This window comes from Gopherus evgoodei, chromosome 1, assembly GCF_007399415.2.
Source record: "Gopherus evgoodei ecotype Sinaloan lineage chromosome 1, rGopEvg1_v1.p, whole genome shotgun sequence".
NCBI lineage: Eukaryota > Metazoa > Chordata > Testudines > Testudinidae > Gopherus > Gopherus evgoodei.
In genome coordinates this window covers 279,138,622-279,161,361 of record NC_044322.1, presented here as the reverse complement: position 1 = coordinate 279,161,361, position 22,740 = coordinate 279,138,622, and the positions used below count along the sequence as shown (strand labels likewise).

The following is a 22,740-nucleotide window of genomic DNA, read 5'->3' as shown; positions in this document are numbered from 1 at the left end:
ATGCCATCAAGAAAGCCACTGTGACACTACAAGAAATGCTAAGATAACATTTCATAGTAGCCAAGCAACTAAAATAAGCGCCAGACATGGGAACTGCCCACAGTATTCCTGAGCAGGCAGCAACAAAAGGCACTAAACACATGAGAAATGCAACCGCAGCCTCTAGAATAGCTAGCAATTAATACATCAATATTTTAATCACAATACACACAGCATAGCTGGCAGCTAAAGACAACACCAAGAATTTAATATCAGTGTTCAAAAAAAGTTAGCATTCAAATAGACACAACTGTGCGCAAGAAAGTGACTCTTGCCCTTACCTTTCGCTGTCTGAAACCTGGATGTCTTTCAGGGTGACAGGCTAGGTCACCGACTGGCGAAAGCAGATGGGCTTTCTCTCGGCTACCCTGCAAGTCCTCCCAGACTGGCTGGTAGCAAACTAGTATCTTTCACTTGTCTTTATGTCCCTCAAGTTTCCACAGATATTTGTTTAAAATGTAATCTCTCTCCATCAGAATCTTTTAAACTCTTACATATTTGTTCACTTTTTCCCTCCCCATTTTGTTTCCCAAAAGTCACATCTCCTGGCCCCATATCCCACTGGTAACTTTAGTAATTTGAGTTCCAGGATCCACAGGACACTACCCTTTGATGTCATGAAATATCTAATGAAAACACAGCCTTGACCTTTCCAGTTTCCTTCTTGTCCATCCTGATTCTGCTGTCCACCTCAAAACATATCCCCACACCTAAGGACATTGCTTCTGGCCCTTCTGTCCTCCTCAGACTCACCCTGATAATAACTATCTTGAAATTAGGGTGACCAGACAGCAAATCTGAAAAATCAGGATGAGGGTGGGGGGGTAATAGGAGCCTATATAAGAAAAAGACCCAAAAATCGGGATTGTCCCTATAAAATCGGGACATCTGATCACCCTACTTGAAATACATTTCCTTAGCATGGTCAGGTGTAAATGCAACCCCAAATACTCTTCTTGCTCACATATTCATAAGCTGTTTCACTGAGTATTCTTTCTGGTCACTTGATTCATCTTTTTATCTACCCCATATTCTCAGATCTTCTCATGCCTAGTCTTCCACCAAAGAGGCACTCCAGAATGAGTTTGTGACTGCCTGCAGTGACACTTCAGTGAAGGAAGGAAACTATGCTGTTGCAAAACTAACTCTATTTACAGTGCATTACTAGTCTACAAAAGTACTTTTTACAGTTAATATTAATTTTCCTAAAGAATTACCTCAGCCCAGCTTTACGCTATGTAATGGAGTACAATCTTCTGTAGAACATATCTCATTTAGCAAGGTGTGAATCAAACTGTTAATTGAGTTCTGATCTGGACAAAATCTGGACAAAATGTCCATATTGACTAATAGCTGGATCCTGCACAAACTTACTACCAGGTATGACACTGATTCCTGTGTATGGTCCCAGTGAGCAGGCTACTCACAGTAATCAGACATACAACCAGTAGTAAATATTTGCAGGATCAGGACTTAAGAGAATTTTTTTTTTAAAAGTTCTGAAAAGAGGCACTGAAGTGATTTAAAGAGCATTCTATATGACTATAGCAACATCCAGTGGGATGTAGCACTTCTCATAACCCAGTTCTGTGCCTACTAATGTTTCAATGGATAGAAAATTTAGGCACAGCAGAAATGTTAATGTTTTAAAGGACAATGAGTTTTATGCAGAAACCAAGATTTTCCTGCCTCTGAAGAAAACAGTATTTAGCATTTAGTGTATGTATCTTCTATGGCTTCAAAGTGCTGAACAAACATCAATCAATGAAGTATTGAATTCCCTGAGATGCCACTAAGTAAGTTTGCTTATTTCTGTTTTGAATATGGAGAAATTGTCAAAAGAAGAGAGATTGAGAGTAACTGTCCAAAGTTACAAACTAGTTAGTAGGAGAGTTGGGGTTAGAATTCAGGAGCTACCAGTTCCCAGTCCCCTAGAACATGCTACCTCAAAACAAGAAAAGAACAAAATGTATAGCCACCCTCCTAACTGAACAATAGACAGTGTACACAAACAAAAAAATTGGGGACACAGAGCTCTGTGAGAAAAGGTTAACAACTAGCAACATTTTGCAAAGGGATACTGTGAAGAACAGAAAAATGTCATCAGCTATTCCTAATAAATATTACCAAATGCACAAAGAAATAAATGCAAAATATTAACATTCAAACAAAACAACAAAACATGCATATTCATATGAAATCACATTTCCCCAAAATATATATAGCTAGATTATATATATAGGAAGTTCCCCAGATCATTGTCCCATTAAAACTTGGGACCCTTCAGAAGAATTGTGTTAAGGAACTTCCATTGCTTCTATCAACATTGCCTTACTTTCATAAAATATATTCACACAAAGAAAAAAGTATTACTAGCTATTTCTTTCCTGTGAACTTCCTCTACTATTTCAGACAGTGAGGCTTAATCCTCTCAGACACCCATTGCTCAGGTAGTGGCCAATCATACCACAAAATGTTTGAGCACTTCACTCTTTCCCAGTTTTCTTTTAATCTAATCTACTCTCCTTTTTCCTGCAGTCCAGTATTTCCATAGGTTAAGAAAAATGGTAGCCCTGCTCTCTAAAATACATCTAAAGCTTGTCTGGGAATGTTCCCATAAATCCTGAGACACATCTGCACTGGTGTAACCAAAATACTGGTGCAGAGTGTAAGTGTTCTAATAAAATATTACTTTTATATATCACTTAAGATGTGCTTTTCATTTGTAGATTTGCAAGCACTTCACCAGCCTCATTATCTCAATTTTACAGATGGCGAAACTGAGGCACAGTCCAAGTAAGTGACTTGTCCATCATCCCACACAGGAGTCTTATGGCAGAGTCAGGATTAGGATCCAAGTCTCCACATTCCAGGTGCCCTATCCAGCAGAACTGCAGTACCCACCCAGTTATGAACCATTCTAACTCAAGCTAACAGGGGAGAACAGGTGGAGAGGCTGAGAAGAGAAAAGGTTGTACATTTCTCTCCCTTCTTCCTACTTCCCTCATAAATGCCATATATGGAGTTCAAGACAAACAGCCCTTTGACCCCAGCAAGTAGAGGCTGCATCTAAGAAAATACTGAGAGTGAGTTTGTAATATTTTGAGAATTTGGGAAGGATTAACAGGCAACCACCTTATACAATTTCTGCTGTAACTCCATCCCCCACCCTCAAATAAAATGGTAAATGTTGGAATTAAAAAATGCTTTAACCTTGGCTATTAGACAAAGTGGCTGAGGTAATATCTTTTCTGGACCCAACTTCAGGTGATCTGAAGAAACTCAAAAGCTTGTCTCTCTCTCATCAACAGAAGTTGGTCCAATAAAAGATATTACCTCACCCACCTTGTCTCTCTAATATCCTGAGACCAACATGGCTACTATAACATTGCATTAACCTTGGCTAGTCATGAGAGACTGAAGGTCCTGTAGACTTGTTCAAAGCAGGATCTAATACTTGCAACGTAATTACAGACACTACACATCTTGCTGAGCCATGGGAAAAATGAATAATGCTCAGTGCTTGTGATCTACGGGTCATATTCATGTAGTGCAGGGATGGATGGGAAGAAGCTTGCAGCCCCTTTATTCAGCATCCGTGTGTGTGTGGGCTGGGGGTCTCTGTGACCGAAATGACCAGTGATTGGCAACCTTTGGCACGCAGCTTGCCAGGGTAAGCACTCTGGCGGGCCGGGCCAGGCCAGTTTGTTTACCTGCTGCGTCCACAGGTTCAGCCAATTACGGCTCCCATTGGCCGCCGTTCGCCGCTCCAGGCCAATGGCGGCTGTGGGAAGCAGCGGCCAGCACATCCTTCAGCCCGCACTGCTTCCCGCAGCCCCCATTGACCTGGAGTGGTGACCCACGGCCAGTGGAAGCCACAATCGGCCAAACCTGCGGACGTGGCAGGTAAATAAACCAGCCCAGCCCGCTAGGGTGCTTACCCTGGCAAGCCACGCACCAAAGGTTGCCGATCCCTAGAACAGATGCTCACAGTGCAGTGCAGTGGCTAAGAGAACAAATAGGATTCTTGGATGCATAAGCAAGGGAATACTGAGTAGGTGTAAGGATACTACCCCTGGGCACAGCATTTGTGAGACTATTCCAGGGATGCTGATTCCAGTTCTGGTGTCTACATTTTAAAAAAAGAAGATTGTTGGCAACATTGTTTTAGAAAAGAGCTAGAAGAAAGATTTGAGCTCTGGAAAACCCACCAGCAAGAGGCTATAGAAGCTCAAGCTATTTAGTTTATCCAACAAAAGGTTAACAGGGGACTTGGACACAGTACTACATGGGGAAGAGATTCCCGAAAGCAGAGAGCTCTTTAGTTTAACAGACAATGTCAGAACAAAAGCCAGTGGCTGGAAGCTGAAGATAAAATAAATTCAGACTAGAAATAAGATGCAATTTTTTAACAGTGAGGGTAATTAACCATTGGAACCATTTACCTAGGGATGTGGTGAATTCTCTGTCACTTGATAACTTTAAATCGAGACTGGATATCTTTCTAAAAATATGTTCTAGATCAGCTAGTGATTATGTGCTTGATGCAGGAATCATGGGGTAAAAGATGTCCAGTCTGCTATGCAGAAAGCCAGACTAATGCGATCATAATGATCTCTTAACATGGTCCTAATATCTACACTAGGGAAACTGGATCTTGCAGCGAGTTGCCTCTGCATAGTCATGCTTGTGTGATGCAAACCCCTGGCGGAACAGAGCTTGAGAGCTATCCAGAAAGCAGTCCCCCAGAGGCGACTGGGGCCGTGTGAGTGCTCCCTTGCTGCATGAAATGTTTGGAGCCTGTAGTAAAATGGTCCTCAAGGGGGTAACCGTTACGCAGAGCATTGTGGATTGTAGCCATGTTCCACCCCTCCTTTCCTTCCTGTTTAGTTAGTGGCTGTTTCCTCCACTCTCTTATGTGGCTGAATAAACCAGCACATTCCTAGCTTGCATTACTGTAAGTAGAGTGGGTTTCCTGTGCACTGAGCAGTCTCTTTACAGAGCCATTGTTATAAAAGAGCTGTCCAGATCCAGCTATCTCAATTCCTTCAGCTGAGTCCAAGAGAAGTCACATGAAAGAACTCTGAGGAAGAGGGGCAGGTGAGCAGTTGGCATGAACATGCAGCAGCAATGTTCTATTGTTTCCACTGCTCCTCTCCCAGGCCCTAAACAAACAATGCGTATGCATGTCCGTCACGAAGCATAAAATACATCGTTCTCACCCATGTCTACAGAACCCAGAATAAAAATGATATGTACATTGACACAAACTAGCTAACTAATTATAATTCAACTTTGCACTAAAAATTAAGGGAATTTTGGATTCAACCCACAGAAAATCATTCTGAGAATGGAGAGCAGGTCCTTAGAGCTGCAAGTGGCCAAAGAAAGGAATGAAATGGAATGCCTGGGCTTGCATGGTGCTTTTATAATCTCATGAAAATAAATGTTCAGAGCAGAGAGAGGACTCATGAAGTGGATGCACAGCTTTCCAGAGGGACACCAAGCTCTCAGGACAGGGTGGGCGTTAGGGAATGCACCTCACAAGTAGGAATACCCAAAGGTTACTTTCACAGATTTGTTTTCATCCCATTAAACAGGAGCTGGTTTCTTCCAGGGGAGATTGCTTAAGGTTCCTCCTGTCAGCTTTTGTACACTATTATTGCCTTGCGTGATCTGAGAAAACACACGAGATTCCTCAGAGCAAGATGCATTGTTACAGTTCAGAGTACTAGTGCACTGATATACAGTGTACAGCAATTTTTTTGCTGACTGATCACTTCCAAAATGCTCCCCAGCAATCTCTCTGGAGATTGTCATGCTGGGCTTCCTGTGTGTGTATGCATCTCAATGCTAATACTATATACAAGGAAAAAACAGACTGTCAACATCTTGATGAATTTAACAAACGAAATCTTCATAATCTCGGGACTGAAGACATTTCACCATAGCTACCCTGACTTTCTGTGCAGGTGATGATTTAAGGTGGAGACTGGCAGCCAATGTGACACAAAATTCTGAACTAACAATATTTAAGATCAAAGCACATAATATTAAAATTTGGTTGCCTACAGTCAAGCACCAATTATCCATATTTAGGCAGCTAAAATATATGGACTGCTTTTCAAAAAAAGCACCCATAGCTTCACTGGAGGGCCATATTCTTCTCTGGGAGCTAAAAGATTTGGATATTGGAGCTCTGGACTCTGCATTTTTTATTTGATTAGATCTGAGTTACTTTATCAAGAGGAACTGCCACTCTCCCTGGATCTTCCAGATCACCCTTATAAAAACAATGCTTGTATAAGTGAGAAAACCTGTAAATGAGTAATTATCACATATGTCCCCATTTTGGTTTAGCATCTGTGGCATTAATTGCGCCATTAACACCAACTATTAAAGTTGCATATTCTTCTTGGACTCTGTATGCTAAAGCAGTGTGCAGATCTAATCTACATCCCATTGCAGGATTTCAAAAAGCAAAAGTGTGTCACATTTTTTAAAATATTAAGATTTTTCAAGTTGAAATTACTGAGTTAGTTCTTAATTCCTTTTTTTATAGTTTACTTAGCCATATTCAGTATACTAGGAAGTGATATTTAGAGCTTCATAGAAGTGAGTTTGGTGAAATTTTGCGGTCGTGACAGTCAGATCAAATAGTACACAAAAGGACAACATTCTTTCAGTAACATAATTATCATACAGTCACAAATCTCATATAGTCATTTTTCCTCTCCTGTAAATTCAAATTCTTCACAGTTCAGCAATCTTTCAGTATTTAAAAATATAATACATTTTAAAAAGGTAAAACTTTAAAACATTTCATTAGGTTCTTATCTGGGGTTTTCTTACATTACGCCTGTCTTGTGTTCTTCAACATTTATATTTTCCATTGGTGGGTTGCATTTTGAAACAGAAGTCAAACTCTCAACCATAAGCATAACAAACGATTTGCATCCACACTGGCCTCATCCTCATTTTGTCATTTCTTAAATCCACTGCAATAGTAAAGTACTCTTTGCCATAATATATTTCACCAACAATTTCAACTGTTGATAAAACACATTATTCTCACTTTAATCCACTGCTTCTTGCAGATGATCACCTTGCACATTGGTCTCCTCCGTTAGACATTCAATCCTTAATTTCCTCCATAATCTTTAAATCCCTCCAAAGGCGAGAATGGGGGTAAAGAAAAAAAGATGAACGAACAAAAATTACAGACTCATGGGTGGTAGTCCTATTCCTTCAATCAGTTACAGATCTACCAAAACTTGACATTCCACGGTAGCACCACACTCATTGGAATGACTTTACTTCAAATGCACACTCAAGCTATTATCCTCTTACATTACCTAGCCCCTAAGTTCTAGAATAGAACATCAAATCAAATAATGAAAACAAGAACCCAGAAAGGCTTAAAAATGGAGTGAACATAGGTTCAGCCCTTGGTGCCATCTTCGGTGAATTCCCTAGATCAAGAACATGTGAACTCAGATTTTTCCCCTCTCTTTTGGGATATGAAAGAATGTCTTTCTTCCCATTATGATAGTATAGGCCAAAATAATGAAGTAACAACAATGTCCTGATCTTGCAATCTTTGATGCATTTTTACTCTAGGTGTTAGAGTTTCTTTGTTGTCAGCAGAATCTTTAGTCGGTAGCTTTTCTTAAGGCACTTAACTAGGCTTCCTTTTGATACCCTACCACAAATGTTGGATCTTCTTGAGGTTTTAGAGCCTGATCTTAATCTCACTAACTTCAAGAGGACTCTTTCCATTGTCATCAATGAGCTTTTCAGCTGGCCCTTAGTCTTTGCCCTGGAAAAATGATGTTTCTATAAAGTTTCTCAGTTAGGATTGATGATAACTAACATCAGGATCATTAAGTGCACCATGATATTTGCCCCACTGGAGAAGGCACTGGACTTCAAAGACTTGCCAACTACACTTCAGAAGCAGCAGCTTCCACCACTATGATCTCCTGTAATGCTCAGCAAACTGATCGGTGCTTGGCTCCAGCTGTCAGAGAGAAGGCAAACAGAGCCGAGTGCTGCTAAGTGGCAGCGACATTTTGGAGCTGTGGAACTTTTTCCCACTTACACTGGAGAAGGCAGGAAGAAGGACCTGACATTTGGATGAATCTGAGCCTCATTTAGCCTTACATCACCCTAGTTAGGCTTATTTGACCCCTATGGCAAACTAAGGGCCCTCAAGTGACACATCTAGTCTGATTTTCTAAATCGACACTTTGAGTACACAGATTAATATTCTCCTCTGAAAAGAGTTCATTTGCCTGTGACAAGCTGCTTTTTGCTGACCTTCAGGAATCGTTTCATTAATTTCCCAAACAAATGAATCAGTAATTTCCATTCCAATTTCAAGGTTTAGTAACTGGAGCTACACTGAATATGCTGATTTGATCACGTTCATCTATAACTTGCAGGCTCAGCACTAAATCATCCTCTGCCTCCAATACCAATGATACACAGGCTAGTCAGTCTTATCTTGATAGGTTTCACAAAGTCCTTTTCACAATCATTTGTGTTACATTTTGGCAATCTCTAGGACTTCCAAGATTTTACATTTTGGCTGGGTTTTAGAAGTAAATTCAATAGGATTTGGGTGTCTAAATTGGTTAGGCTCCTTTGAAAATCTCTGCATTACTCTTTTTTACCTCTCTGTACTACAAAATGACCAGAAAGTAAGTACTGTGATCTTCTCATTTGACCTCCTGTAGTGGCAGGCTCACCTGTGTTAAACTAATTTAATTCAATCTTGTCTCAATCAAGCAAATAAGTCATAGATATTTAGAAATAAGATATGAGTATGATTTAGAAGAATGACGTAAATCTTTTGTCCTCTAAAGTATTAAATGGCTTGAACAAAGCAGGAGGGTTGATATTCAATGCAATAATTAGCATGCTTGATGTTTAATACACAACATATAGTGAAAATGTGTGTCATATTAATGACAGAACAACTAGAGTGCATTGATTCTTTTAAAATATTTTCTTTGGATTTTAAATTAAGGCTCAAAATCGGCTTACCAGAAAGTTACAAAATCAAATAAAGTTGAGAAAAGCACTAAAGTGAACAGTGTGACAGAGCCATGCACTCTTTTTAGTAAGCTATAAATCTATAAACTGTCATTCATCCAGTAGCCTCTCTTCATTGTAAGCTAAAATGTGCCCATTAAATATGTGATGAAAAATGAATTTAAAAAACCCTCCAAAATTACAGTACCGAGAACTTGATTCTGTGGTCCTTATGTACATGAATCTCTCTACGATGGAGTGTATATCCCTTGAATGGGACCTGGCAGAGAAAGGGTTAAGGGAAAAAAGGAAATATGCAAACTAGCCCCATTAACATGTAGTAGAATAAAAAAGGACTTGTCTGTGAGAAGTACTCTAGCTGGGGGCAGGATGCTTTCAATAACTGCTTGCAAAGAAGTCAGTCTGGCACAAACCAAAGGAACCTACAAATGTTTGGATCAGAAGAGAATGCTAGATACAACAGAGCGCAGCATGTCCATGCTTAGGATCAAACTGAATGCTTTACTTTCAAGAGGAATTTTTGGGAGAGACTGAAGATCTGGAACAGCCTTTCACTAGGAGCTTCAGGGACAACAGACTAACCAGTTTTAAAACTGATCTTAATAAATTTATAAATGGCTTACATAATGGATTTGCCTATGATAGCAGAAGACTGGACTTGATGACCCAGGAGGTCCCTTCCATAAATTTAGAATTTATGTTTCTAAATAAAGTTCATTTCAGCAAAGCATTTGGGGAAAATGTCACGATGATGAGAAAAAAAACCTCAATTAATATGTCTATTTTGAGACCAGATTGGCTGAGCAAAGCCCAGTTTAACCTCTTAAAAGCATGACGTGGACAAACAGAATGATCACCACATGGAGTCATGATATTCCCATTGAAGTCAATGGGTGTTCTGCATACACCAGTACCACAGAACCAAATGCAGAGCTAGCAGAGAATCCAAGCAGATTTGAGTTCTGATGCTAACACAGCCACTACTGTAAGCTGTGATTTCATTTGATATCTGAAGGAATCCTGAAGGATGACTAGTCCTAGTTTTTCACTGAGAAAGTGACAGAGAAGGGGCAGAAGGACATTCACTGGGTACCAACGCCCAGGAAAAAAACAACACTTAAGTGGTTTTTCAAAAGCATTGAAGCAGGAGAAGTACTAAATGCCCTCTTCTCTCTTTGGATGGGAGGCACATATGATGGCCTTTCCAGAAAAGCAAATGTATTTTTTCCTTACAACTTCCTATGTATCGGAGGAAGGGATGTTTCAGACCTTGCTGGAGGGTCAGGACATTAAGACAAGAAGAGAGGAAAGCAAAAGGGAGGCAGGCTGGGCTGCTAAAATGGTACTTAAAAAAACCCCAAAACATTAGAGACTGAAAGAGGAAGAGGGGAGTGTGAACCAAGTGATAAAATGTGCACAAATCAGTCTACTCAACCATAAATAATGAGATATTTCATATTCAGACATCCAAGTTTTGTGACCTTCAAAGAAGTATTTTTATAGTAGGTAAAGTGGTTAAGTAGTTACACGGATAAACGTGTCATCCTCCCACCCCAATGTGGACTTCAGTCAAAATTCCCCTCACGGTGAAAGCCTAGAAGATTTATGTTTGAAAGCAAGCTCGCACACAGGGCAACTTTCCCCAGATTCTGGATTAGAATGAGAGTCCTAATTCAGTAGGATAAAATTATACAACAGCCAAGTTTTTCTTTGAAAAAAAAATCTAATTTAACTTTCCTAGAAATGTTTGCCTTAACAAATGGAATTCATCAACTGCTCTTGGATTCCAGGTAGCAGATGGGTTTCATTTTTCATTTACATTTTTAATTGCTTTTTCTCTACACGCATTTAACAAAGAGATTGCAGTCTTTTCTCTATGATGTAGACCGTAACACAGTTATTTGCACAGTCTTTGCCATTTTAAGGTTGAACTACTGAAATACGCTCTACTTTGGGCTATGCTTGAAGACTACTTGGAAGGTTCACACAGAGCAGAATGTTGCAGCCTGCCTACTTAGTGAAGTGAACTGTTCATGTCACAAATGTGCTCCATGAACTGCACTGGCTTCCCATCTGTTTTTGGGTGCAATTCCAAGTTTTATTTTTGATCTACACTGCAAAGCATTAAATGATTTAGGACTTGGTATCTTTCTCCCTATGCACAAAGAGCAGCAGAGATCATCCTGAGGCACTTTTGCTGATAGCTTAACTTTATTGACCTTTAGAGTGGTACAAGACATATATTTTTGGTCAACCATATGCTTAATTTAAAATCATCAGTACATTATTTCTGGTTGGTTGAAGGAGTACAGGGAAGGGGGCTGGTTTATGCTGTCTTTTGAGGACAGTTTGATTTAATGTTGGGATGCATTTAGTGCTACGGTGATGGGCACATAAGTCATTATATAAATAAATTACAAACCTTTTAAGTATGTCCAAATAAACCTCAAGATTACAAACTTCCTTAGAAAAGGGAGGGCACACTCAGTACAGGAAGCAGTCACAGCCCTCATTAGTTTTTCTTCAAACCTGTATCATGTTTGTCTTTTCTATAGTGAGATTCTGCCAGTTCATTTTTACCTGGGTCGCTCTCTCAGCCAGTGCTAGGAATTAGCACCTTTTCATGAAAAGGAGAGGTAAAACTAATGTCTTCTGATACTGATGAAAACACAGCCTAAAATGGAGTTTCCTCTCAGAGCTTGTACATCTGTCTGTAGAGAACAGGCAGGGCAATATAATGGAACCACAAGGAACTGCCTACAAGAGGACTCTCAGAGAGCAGGAGCTACTCCTAAACTCTGCTCTAAGACCCGTCAACAAGGATGGGATAGAGTGAGCAAAGAACAACCCTATTCAGCTCTGCCAGATCCCACAAGCATGTCAGCAGCACCTGGGCTGCTATCAGAAAATCTGCAATAACTTTCCCCATGAAGGGAAACTTTTAAATAGGACAGGGATGCCTTTAACATCAAGTGATGACTTCTTGAGCAAGGGCCTAGCAATTACTTGTTTAAGGCTAGTCAATATCTTATCCTCCTGGAAGGAAGTATAAACAATCCTCACTAATAACTAATGCCTCTCTGGTGCCCTTCTTCAGACAGAAGAGCGTGGATCCATTTTACAGGGATCTGCCCAGATTAGGGCCTAGATCTTTTTCTATGTCCTATTCTCACTTATTTCTCTATAAGTGAAGTTGTTTTCCAGAATTTCTTTCCTTACTACTGTCAGGTATCAGGGGGTAGCTGTGTTAAGGTGCAACTGGACTCTTTAGGGTGCCACCAGACTCCTCGTTGTTTTCCTTACTACTATGTATTTCTCTCTTAAAAAAAAAAAAGGTTCAATACTATGAGTTTAAAAATGTAGGTCCTGATCCTACAAAAGACTCATTCATAAGATTAATTCTTTGCAGGATTGTGAGCTTCATTTTTAAGGGTATTTAGATGCCTAAAGAGGCAAATAGGCACCTAATGGGATTTTCAAATGCACATAGGCATCTACCTGTATTTAGGGGCATCTAAATATATTTAAAAATCTGTATAAAATGAAATACACACACACACACACACACTTTTGAAAATATTATATATATATCTATGTGTAAAAACTAATCTAGTTTAGGATTCAGAAACCTGGCATACACTGTTCTGAAACTAAAAAACAACAATGAATATTGCATTTGCTGATTTGGATCTGGCCCCAATATCTGAATATGCAGAAATGACTAGATTTAATTCTTTGATCAACAGCATGAGGACAGCTTTTTTAACCTTACCTGTGCCATCTGCCTCTCCAGTTTTGACCGGGGAATATCTTCAAAATAGTTTTCATTTCTTCTTCTCCTTGCATCCCCCTGCATGATAATGTGAGGAACGTCTAGGGAGCCACCAGTAGTGTAAGTGCTTTGGCTAAGTGAGGGAGACAACTGAGGAGGAGTATGGTTACCGCTGGGTTCCTAGATAGAAATGGAAAATGTAGCACGGTAGAATACCATTTTTATGTCTACAAGCAACCTCTTTAAAACTATATTTGAACGATTGTCAGTACAAAATTTAGGAGCATTTCCTGAAGAAATAATTTATGACGAGTGAGTGCTATATTGTATTAGATTGTGACGTGCCCTACACAACTTGTAGAGGGCAGTAATGCACCCCTTATTTTCCTCATGGCCTCCCCACATCACTGGTTTGTGAGACACTATTCTTCCTGTGCAGGTGGAAGAATTCTGTATTCTGCAGGGCCATTACAATTGTAAGTAAAGTGTGTATCTTACATCTCTGCACACTTATTTTCTCTCCCAGCAAAGGGAGACATTACTGGAGTACAAACCACCTGGCTGCTCCAAAGTGATGGTATATTGCCCCTTACAAGTAGTTCAGGCATCAGTCATGCCTTTACCTGGACCACGACAAGGGCTGGCTATGTGTAGCTGCATCTTCCCAGCAGCAGCTCTGGGAGAGGACTTGACTCAGAGTTGGGAAATGGGGACGTAATTGTCTACTAGCCTATACCAGTAGCAGATTTCTTCCCTTCCGCGCTGCCCATTCTACCCAACCCCACTATCAGGAACAGTCTGGTTTCTGACCAGGTGTTGAGAAGATGGCCCAGTTTGGTATCACATGCACCAGGAAACAGTGCCAGTAGATAATTTTCTTAGATTAAGTTATTTGGAGCAGGGAATGTGACAGTTTGTGTGTATGACGCATAACTATAAGTATTTAATATTAAACAACAATGGGCCTAAAGTACCGTACAACATTGCTCAGATGCAAATGGCTGCTCTGGTGCAGAGAGGAAAACCTACCTCTTATTTTATTGTTTTAGAGGAGTAATTAAAGTGGATTCTTGGTGCAGTTTTCCACAGAGCCAAACTAGATTGTGGACCGCATCAAGGCGCCCTATTTCAAGCTGCTGAGAGACCAGGAGGAAAGTAAGGAGGCCTGAGGTGGTCTAATGTTGTTGGCTACTCTTCCAATGGCAGGTTTCTGGTCCTAGATAAGAGTGATAAATCTCCGCATTTCATACCATATCTTTGTTACTTTTGCTTTAATATTTACCAATGTTTTCTTCATTAAAAAAATATAATGTTTAAAACTACCGTAGGAACTAGAAAAACTGAAGTGGTGGTATGAGGCGATTAGCCCACCTAACACTTATATTGGCATCCTTTTAGGAACAATCTTCACACAAAAAATGGTTCTTTCAATGTGCTAGACACAAACAGATCTTCCTAAAGAAGCAGAAATACATCTCAACATATCCAAACTATTCTTCAGCTTGAAAATAAAATCATTAGTGCAAATTATAAGGTAAACACCTATCTATGTTTTTGTTTGAGTATTTCTATGGTACAGTATCCTCAGTTATTGAAGGAGTAGAAAATCTTAATCCAAACTCATGTCCTTTCCTTTAGGACTCCCACTGAAGACAACTGTACATAAAGTGATGAATAATATTTAGTTATTGTCTGCATTAGTAATTTTAGCTGTTGGGCAGTGAAATATTTTTCCTCATCCTCATTACATGAGGAGGAGATCTAGTGTACTTTTCACTGTACCCTGAGAAGAACAATGCCACTAGTAACATAGGATGTGAAAGCTTTTCCACCAGCAGAAGAGAAAACATCTCCACCTACAGAAATAGTTTTCCAGTTCAGTGCATCAAAACCACTGAGTGAGAGCATGCTACTTTCAGCTATTGGCCATTTTTTTTTATTTTAGCACTTGCACTGTGCCAGGAGACCACTCACACAGCAAGCCAAGATATAAAATGTAACTAAAAATATCTATATTTGAGCAATCCTCTAGGGCAGGACATCATGAACTGAAAAACACTTTTGCTAGCACAATATTAAAAAACAGGTTATAGATTTCTAAATCCAAGTATTTGTATATAGCTTTTGAGACTAAAAAGGGTAAAAACAGGGAGGTCATAGAATCTATAATTTTCTGTTAAAATAAGATTATAAAAGGCAGCAAAAGCTCCCACTCTAGCTTTACCTTCTCCTCCTAACACCGGGAAATACAACTAGGGAGCACATTATGCCCGACAACTAGAAATCCATTCCAGAACGAAATTCCAATCAGAGGAGCAGTCACCATGGAAATATTCAAATCAAATCTACTTAAACAGGGAGGAACTGAATGAAAAATGTTATAGTAAAAGGTGCTAATGAGCAGGAACTACCTTGAACACAACACAGTAAAGATGAGGTCCCCAGACCATAACATAATAAGGATAATAGATATCAAGATAGCAAAATTTCTGCGATTAGAAATCTAGTGAATTTATTGCAATGGGAGGAATATAAAAATCAGTGAATGTGGAAAATCCTAAACGGCACCATGACCAGGCTTGCAGGAGTGGGGTTATTAATGGAACTGGAATAAGACAAGTTACTTTAGATATCCAGAAACACCTTGTTATATATACATGTTTACCTCACTGATTTCAGTTGGCTCTGTGTAACTAAGGCCTGGTCTACACTGGAGGGGGAGGTGAGCTAAGTTGGTCTAAGTTACGCAACATCAGCTACGAAAATAGAGTAGCTGAAGTCGACGTACTTAGAGCTACTTACACTGCGGTAGGTCAACTGCTGACGCTCCCTCATCGACTCTGCATATGCTTCTCGCTCCGGTGGAGTACCAGAGTCGACGGGAGAGCACTCAGCGGTTGACTTATCGTGTCTTTACTAGACATGATAAATCGACCCCTGCTGGATCAATCACACCGGAGGTAAGTGTAGACATACCTAGAGCACAAACTTGCACTACAGAGAGCAAACAAAAATGAAAGGGATAAAACTCATTCTATATGCTTAGCCACTAAGTGACAATTCTTTGTACTTTCAGGTTTTTTTTTTTTTACATATGATTTTTATAAGACAATTGATGATTTTACAAGATACCAAATTTGCTAGGAACTTACCCTGAGGGTTATTGACCTAGGTGGTTTCTGAGGAGGGTCTTCGTGAAGCCTGTCTCCCAGAGATGCCAAAACACGTTTCCTGTGGCCAACCAAGTTGATTTTTAAAACCTGAAAAATAATAAAAGCTCAGGTAAGAACATTCATTAAAATCATTAAACAAAGAACCAGTCAGAAACAAACACCTTTTCTATAAACTTTTTAACAGGTAAATAATCTGCATTGGTCAAGTAGAAAGAAATAGAGAGAGAGCAGTGGAAGGTGTACAAAGATTAGAAGAGGGGGTTACAAGTCAAAGAGGAGAATACAGAGAGTAAAAGGAGGTGAGAATGATATAGAATGGGGGGAAAAGCAAAGCAGGTACAGTTATGGAAAGCGAAGACAGGGCAGCAGAGTAGGGAGGAGGGAGAAATCAAAGGGGGAGAGGGGAGAGAATTACAGACTGAATTACAGATGGAACAGCAGTACCAGAAAAAAGTAAAACCAGTAAGAAAAGACTGGGACAGAAAATGTAGGAATGCAGACAAGAGTGAGCAATGGAGAATAAAGGAGCAACTGAAATGGAGGAATTGTGGTCCTAGAAAAGTGAAGAGTGGCCAGACTAATGGTTAAAGGAAAAGGGGAAAGGAAAGAAATGAGAGAGGGAGGAAGTGAGCAGCAAATAGAAAAGTCGGTACTTCTAATAACTTTGCACCACAGGATTCTCAGAAGCAATCTCAGATTCTACACACAGGGCTGGTCTACACTAGGGGAGGGGATCGATCTAAGATACGCAACTTCAGCTATGTGAATAACATAGCTGAAGTCGAAGTATCTTTGATCGAGTTACCTACTGTCCTCACAGAGCGGGATCAATCTCCGTGGCTCCCCTGTCTACTCCACTACCGTCATTTGCGTTGGTGGAGTTCCAAAGTCGACAGGAGCGTGTTCAGGCATCGATATATCGCATCTAGATGAGACGCGACATATCGATCCCCGAGAAATCAATTGCTACCCGCCAATACGGCCGGTAGTGAAGACGTACCCACAAAGTCAGCAACACCCTCAGGCAGGGTGTGCACATAAGAAACACAGATTTGATTCCCCCCAATCCTGGTCAGACCCCGTCCTCCTCTAGATTGAAATAAAAACCCTCTCCACAGCAAGACAACAAACAACTACCTCCAGTGGACTGACCAGAAAAGTTTGGACTTGCCAAATTCCAAACCTTAATTTATAAAAAATGATAGCTGATCAAGAGTTGAATAATTACTGAGTCACTACAACTCCCTAAATACGTCTATTGATGCTCTAGCTTGTTGGAAATATGGCTGGGAGCTTAAGGGGGGTGTAAGGATAAGGCAGAAAACTTGAGCATTAGTGGCAGAAAATAAAGTCTAATACAAAAATTTTCTTACAAATCTATGCCAATGAGCTAGGAGGCAGAGATCCAGCCTCTGCTCTGTCATAGATGTGGCAAAACTATACTTTTGCAGAATCCTTCCAGGCTTCAAATTGCTTCCTTTCTTCCTGAACACATCACCTTCCATTGTGGGTCCACTACTAATAAGAGACTGTCAACACTGACATGGATGCAGGGGATTTCTCTTTCACACTAAACAGGCAATGGCCCAGACAGTATTGAGAAAAAATTCTTCGACCCTAGTTATCGCCCAAACTACTGCCTGGTCTGTAGCATCCCTTAAGCAACCTGATCCAGAAGTCAGCAACCTCTCAGCAACCAATATCTTAGGGCTTGGCTACACTCGAAACTTCAAAGCGCTGCCGCGGGAGCGCTTTGACGTGTGAGTGTGGTTGCAGCACCAGCACTGGGAGAGAGCTCTCCCAACGCTGTACGTACTCCACCTCCTCATGGGGATTAGCTTGCAGCGCTGGGAGCTGTGCTCCCAGCGCTGCGGCACTGTTTACACTCGCGCTTTACAGCGCTGTACCTTGCAGCGCTCAGGGGGGTGTTTTTTTCAGACCCCTGAGTGAGAAAGTTGCAGCACTGTAACGCGCCAGTGTAGACAAGGCCTTAGATTCCACTCAATCTGTGTCAGAACAGGGCACAGTACAGAGACATCTACTGTTGCTTTGGTAGTTGACCTCCTCCTGTCCACAAACCGGGGAACTACATTTACACTCAGCCTGCTGGTCCTGTCTGTGCTATTTCATATTGTTGAGCATCTAACAATCTGGTTGCCTGTAGCTACAGAGGTCACGGGAAACACCACAAAACCAGGGCCTTCTGTTCAGATTGAACCCTGAGGATCATTGTGAGTAGCTATTGCCCCACAGCAGGCCCTCCTGCAGAGTCCCACTAGCTTGTTTTCTTCATATTATTCCAGATATATAGGAAGACATTAGGAAAGCCAGTGAGACAACACAGGCTGAAATGCCAGCGGTATGCAGAAGACATTAAAGTCTCTATTCACTTCACATCAAATATAAACAGCACCAAAATGGGTGAGGTCCAGAGGACCACAGAAGGGCAAACATAGAACCTATCTTTAAAAAGGAGAACAAAGAGGACCCAAGAAACTATAGATCAATCAGCCTAACTTCAATACCTGGAAAGATACTGGAACAAATTATTTAATAATCAATTTGTAAGCACCTAGAGGATAATGGTATGATAAGTAATAACGAACACTGATTTGTCAAGAACTCATGCCTAACCAACCTAATTTCCTTCCAGGGTTACTGACCTAATGGATGGGGGAGGAGGGGAAGCTGTAGATGTGATATGTTGATTTTAGTAAGCCTTTTGACACAATCCCACATGATATTCTCGAAGGCAAATGAGGGAAAAGTAGGTCCAGATGAAATTACTATAAAATGGGTGCACAACTGGTTGAAAGACCATACTTAAAGAGTAGCTATCAATGGTTTACTGTCAAACTGGGAGAGCATTATCTACAAAGGTTCTGCAGGGATCTGTTCTGGGTCTGGTACTATTCAGTATTTTCATTAATGACTTGAATAACAGAGTGAAGAGTAAGCTTATAAAATTTGTGGATGATGACAAACTGGGAGGGCTTGCTGGCACTTTGGAGGACAGGATTAGAAATCAAAACAATCTTGACAAATTGGAGAATTGGTCTGAAATCAACAAGATGAGAATCAATAAAGACAAGTGCAAAATAGTACACTTAGGGGTAAAAAAACCCAAATGCACAGTTACAAAATAACTGGCTTGGCAGTACTATGACTAGACGAGATCTGGTGGTTATAGTGGATCACACATTGAATATGAGCCAACAATGTGATGCAGTTATGAAAAAGGCAAATATTCTGGGGTATATTAACACTAGTATTCTATGTAAAATCCAGGCGATAATTGTCCCGTGCTACCTGGCACTGGTGAAGCCTCTGCTGGAGTACTATGTCCCACTTTGGGGACCACACTTGAAGACTTATGTGGATAAATTGGAGTGTCTAGAGGAGAGCAACATAAATGATAACAGGTATAGAAAACTTGACCTATAAGGAAAGGTTAAAAAAACTGTGCATGTTTATTCTTGACAAAAGGCTGGGATGGGGGAGAGAATCTGATATCAACCTTCAAATATATTGAGGACTTGTCTAAAGAAGACTGCGATCAATTGTTCTCTATGTCCACTGAAGGTGGGACAAGAAGCAAGACATAATCGGCTCTATCTTCAGCAACTCTGTTACAGGTATATTTAGTGAAAGTAACAGACAGCTCGCAGGCAATAAACATAAATTAATGGAAGCCTGCAACCTGTCCCTGACTTTTACTAAAAATACCCTGGGGTGGAGGGGGAGGGACAAACAGAGTGCTGCCGTGCTTGTAGCTGTTCCAGCTCCACTGCTGTTCCTGCGGCAGGGGACTGCTGCTCCAGCAGTCCCGGGGCTGGTCACCAATCAGCTATTCCCACCAACCCCGGGGCTGGCTGCTGGTCAGCTGTTCCCACCAGCTGCTGCTCCAGCCCTGCCCCAGAAGAAGTCATGGAGGTCACGAAATCCATGACAGAATTGTAGCCTTAACTATAATGGTAGTTAAGTACTGGAACAGGCTTCCAAGGGAGATTGTGGAATCCCTGTCCATTGGAGGTTTTTCAGAACAGGTTAGACAAAGACCTTTCAGGGATGGTCTAGGTCAGTGGTGGACAACCTATGGCCCGCACTGCTTCCCACAGCTCCCATTGGCTGGGAATGGCAAACCGTGGCCACTGGGAGCTACGGTGGGCCATGCCTGGGGACAGTCAATGTAAACCAACTGTCTCTCAGTACGCCAGCGGATTATCCTGACGGGCCGTATGCAGTCAGCGGGTTGCCCACCGCTGGTCTAGGTATACTTGGTCCTACCTCAGTGTGTATGTGTGGCAGGGAGTGAGGGGGTTAGATTAGATGATGTCTTGAGATCCCTCACAGCCCTATGTTTCTATGATTACCATCTTTCTCAATGTCTAGCCATAAGCTGCACCTGGAGGAACTGCTGCTTGTTAAAGCTCAGCAAGGTATTAGTCGGGTGATGCTGGTAGAAAGAGAGAACATCTTCCATTAGTGAGGGCATTTGCCCTCAGACTGTTAAGTCACTGTGCAGCCTTGGGTGGTTTTTTGAACTCCTCAAAGCTTTGAATGCCCCATTATCAATGGCAAGAAAAAAAGCCCTTCTTATACTTGTTACTTGTGTGAAGATTGGGCCCCATCACATCAGTCCTTGCCAAAGCAATATACACATTCATGACCTTCATGTTTGATCACATCATTTCATATCTAGGAATGAGACAAAAACATCCCAAAACACTCACATTGGTACAAAAAGGTAGCAGATCATTTGTTTAGCACAACAGGTCACTCTGCACACATAACTCCAGTGCTCTGGTCTCTTTGCTGACTCCCAATTAAATGACTCCCAGTTCAAAGTCTCTGTCTCGATATTCAAAGCTTTGCATGGGCTTGGCCCTAGCAGTCTGAGAAATTGCCTCTCGCCCCACGACTAGTGAAACTGATGACTAAGAAGCATTAGCAGGATTGCTAATTAATAAATCAGACTTCTGAGTCACTTGCTCTTCCTGTGGCTTCATGCAACTGTTGAACACCGTGACTGAGGAGGAATGAGTCCCTGGAACTTTTCAGGTCAGGGCTCTGAAGGTGGGTCTCCAATTTGATTATGCTCTTTTGAAAAGAGTGGGCTTAAACTGAAAACTGCATCGATCTCAGAATACCAGGAACACCACATAACCTGTATCACATTCTGTTCTTTCACAAAAAGTGGATCTTACCGTGAATCTGGATGTGGAAGGGTTTGAAGATGCACCTTACAGAAACATATCATATTTGGCCAATAGGGAAATCTAATCACAGTTTAGGGACTAACAACTTTGTTAATGAAAGATGCTTTGTTTTTGGTCTTAAAATGCACAATGGCTCCCTCGTAATTGTCTTACCTGGAGATTCATTGATCATCTTCCCAACAAGAAATGTCATTATCTGAAGCCCTTATATATTTGAGTTATAAGAAGAGAGTTCAACAGATAATCTGAAAAATTGTTCTGTGATAGATGATCTCTGACAGCATTTAGCAAAAATGTCAAATATCAGAAATATGGGTCAATAGTATGTAATGGGAATGAGGCCTAGGACAGCATAATATTACAAGCATTCTAATGTTTCATACCAAAAGGCCATAAGAGACTTGCACTTACTTGGTGCACATAGCAATCTAGTGCCCCATCAATATTTTCAAAATCAGATAACACTGATGGTCAATTAATAGCATCCATATAATTGTTATGCAATTTAGCATTACGCAGTAAAGACTGTAGTATATTTCATACATGGCAGCAGAACAAGTTCTTGCAGTTTGGCTGTGGTAAATCATAGATTGTGTCATGACACTACTACAATAGCTTAAGGCATTAAGATAGCCTAAATTTCATATCAGAGACAAAAAAGCATGTATGTGATATGCCTCTCACTTTGCCGACAACCATGATACATGTCACAAAAAAGTGCAAGCCCATATCACATTTTTGGATTAAGCATAACTTCCATTGTAGTGAGTTTTCTTATACTCAGTGGTGTAATACAATTACAAGAAGAGTGGAGCAAGTCATTTGTCAAAAGAAAAAATGTAAGCAAAGAGATAAAGTAATATTGTATTTATGTCTCCATATTCTCCATTCATTCCACCAGGGAATGTTACAAATTCACAAAATATGAGTACAACATTTTGCATTTGGATTTTTGATTTAGCTGACAGATATCACACACACACACACACACACACACACACACACACACACACACACACACACACACACTGATAACTCCCTGGTGACTACATACATACAGATGCTGGAAAAGGAAAAGGAAAAGTTATGTCTGCTAAGGTTGGCATAAACTTACACAATACTTTTTTTGGGGGGGGGGAACTATAAGGGCTAACAGAATTCAAGAAAACAAATCCTGAAAAATTATGAACTCTGGTGAACATTATGTAAGAACAGTTTAACAGGGCTGTCAGTGTGCCTGAAGTACCCCACCTTGTTAGCAGAAATTGATCCTGCTGGAAAAGGGATAAGTGGATTCTGCTAAGTCACTGAGGCAGGTAGCTCCTTACCCCAGGCAGATCTCAGGGCTTGTCTACATCACAAAGTTGCAGTGCTGGTGAGGGGGTTACAGCGCTGCAACTTAGGAGGTGTACACATCTGCAGGGCATCACCAGCGCTGCAACTCCCTGTTTGCAGCGCTGGCCGTACTCCCATTTTGTCT

At 40.8% G+C, this 22,740-nt stretch overlaps 1 protein-coding gene across 9 annotated transcripts in view; it reads right to left on the bottom strand.

The window, feature by feature from the left end:
- Nucleotides 1–22,740, bottom strand: part of ANKS1B (ankyrin repeat and sterile alpha motif domain containing 1B) — a 756,551-nt gene that overhangs the window by 56,118 nt on the left and 677,693 nt on the right. For all 9 annotated transcript variants that reach the window (XM_030548477.1, XM_030548479.1, XM_030548473.1 and 6 more), the window contains 2 exons: nt 16,021–16,128; nt 12,869–13,048 (listed from right to left, as the gene is read on the bottom strand). In XM_030548477.1, the coding sequence (XP_030404337.1) occupies nt 12,869–13,048; nt 16,021–16,128 (288 nt within the window). The remainder of the gene's footprint in view (nt 1–12,868; nt 13,049–16,020; nt 16,129–22,740) is intronic.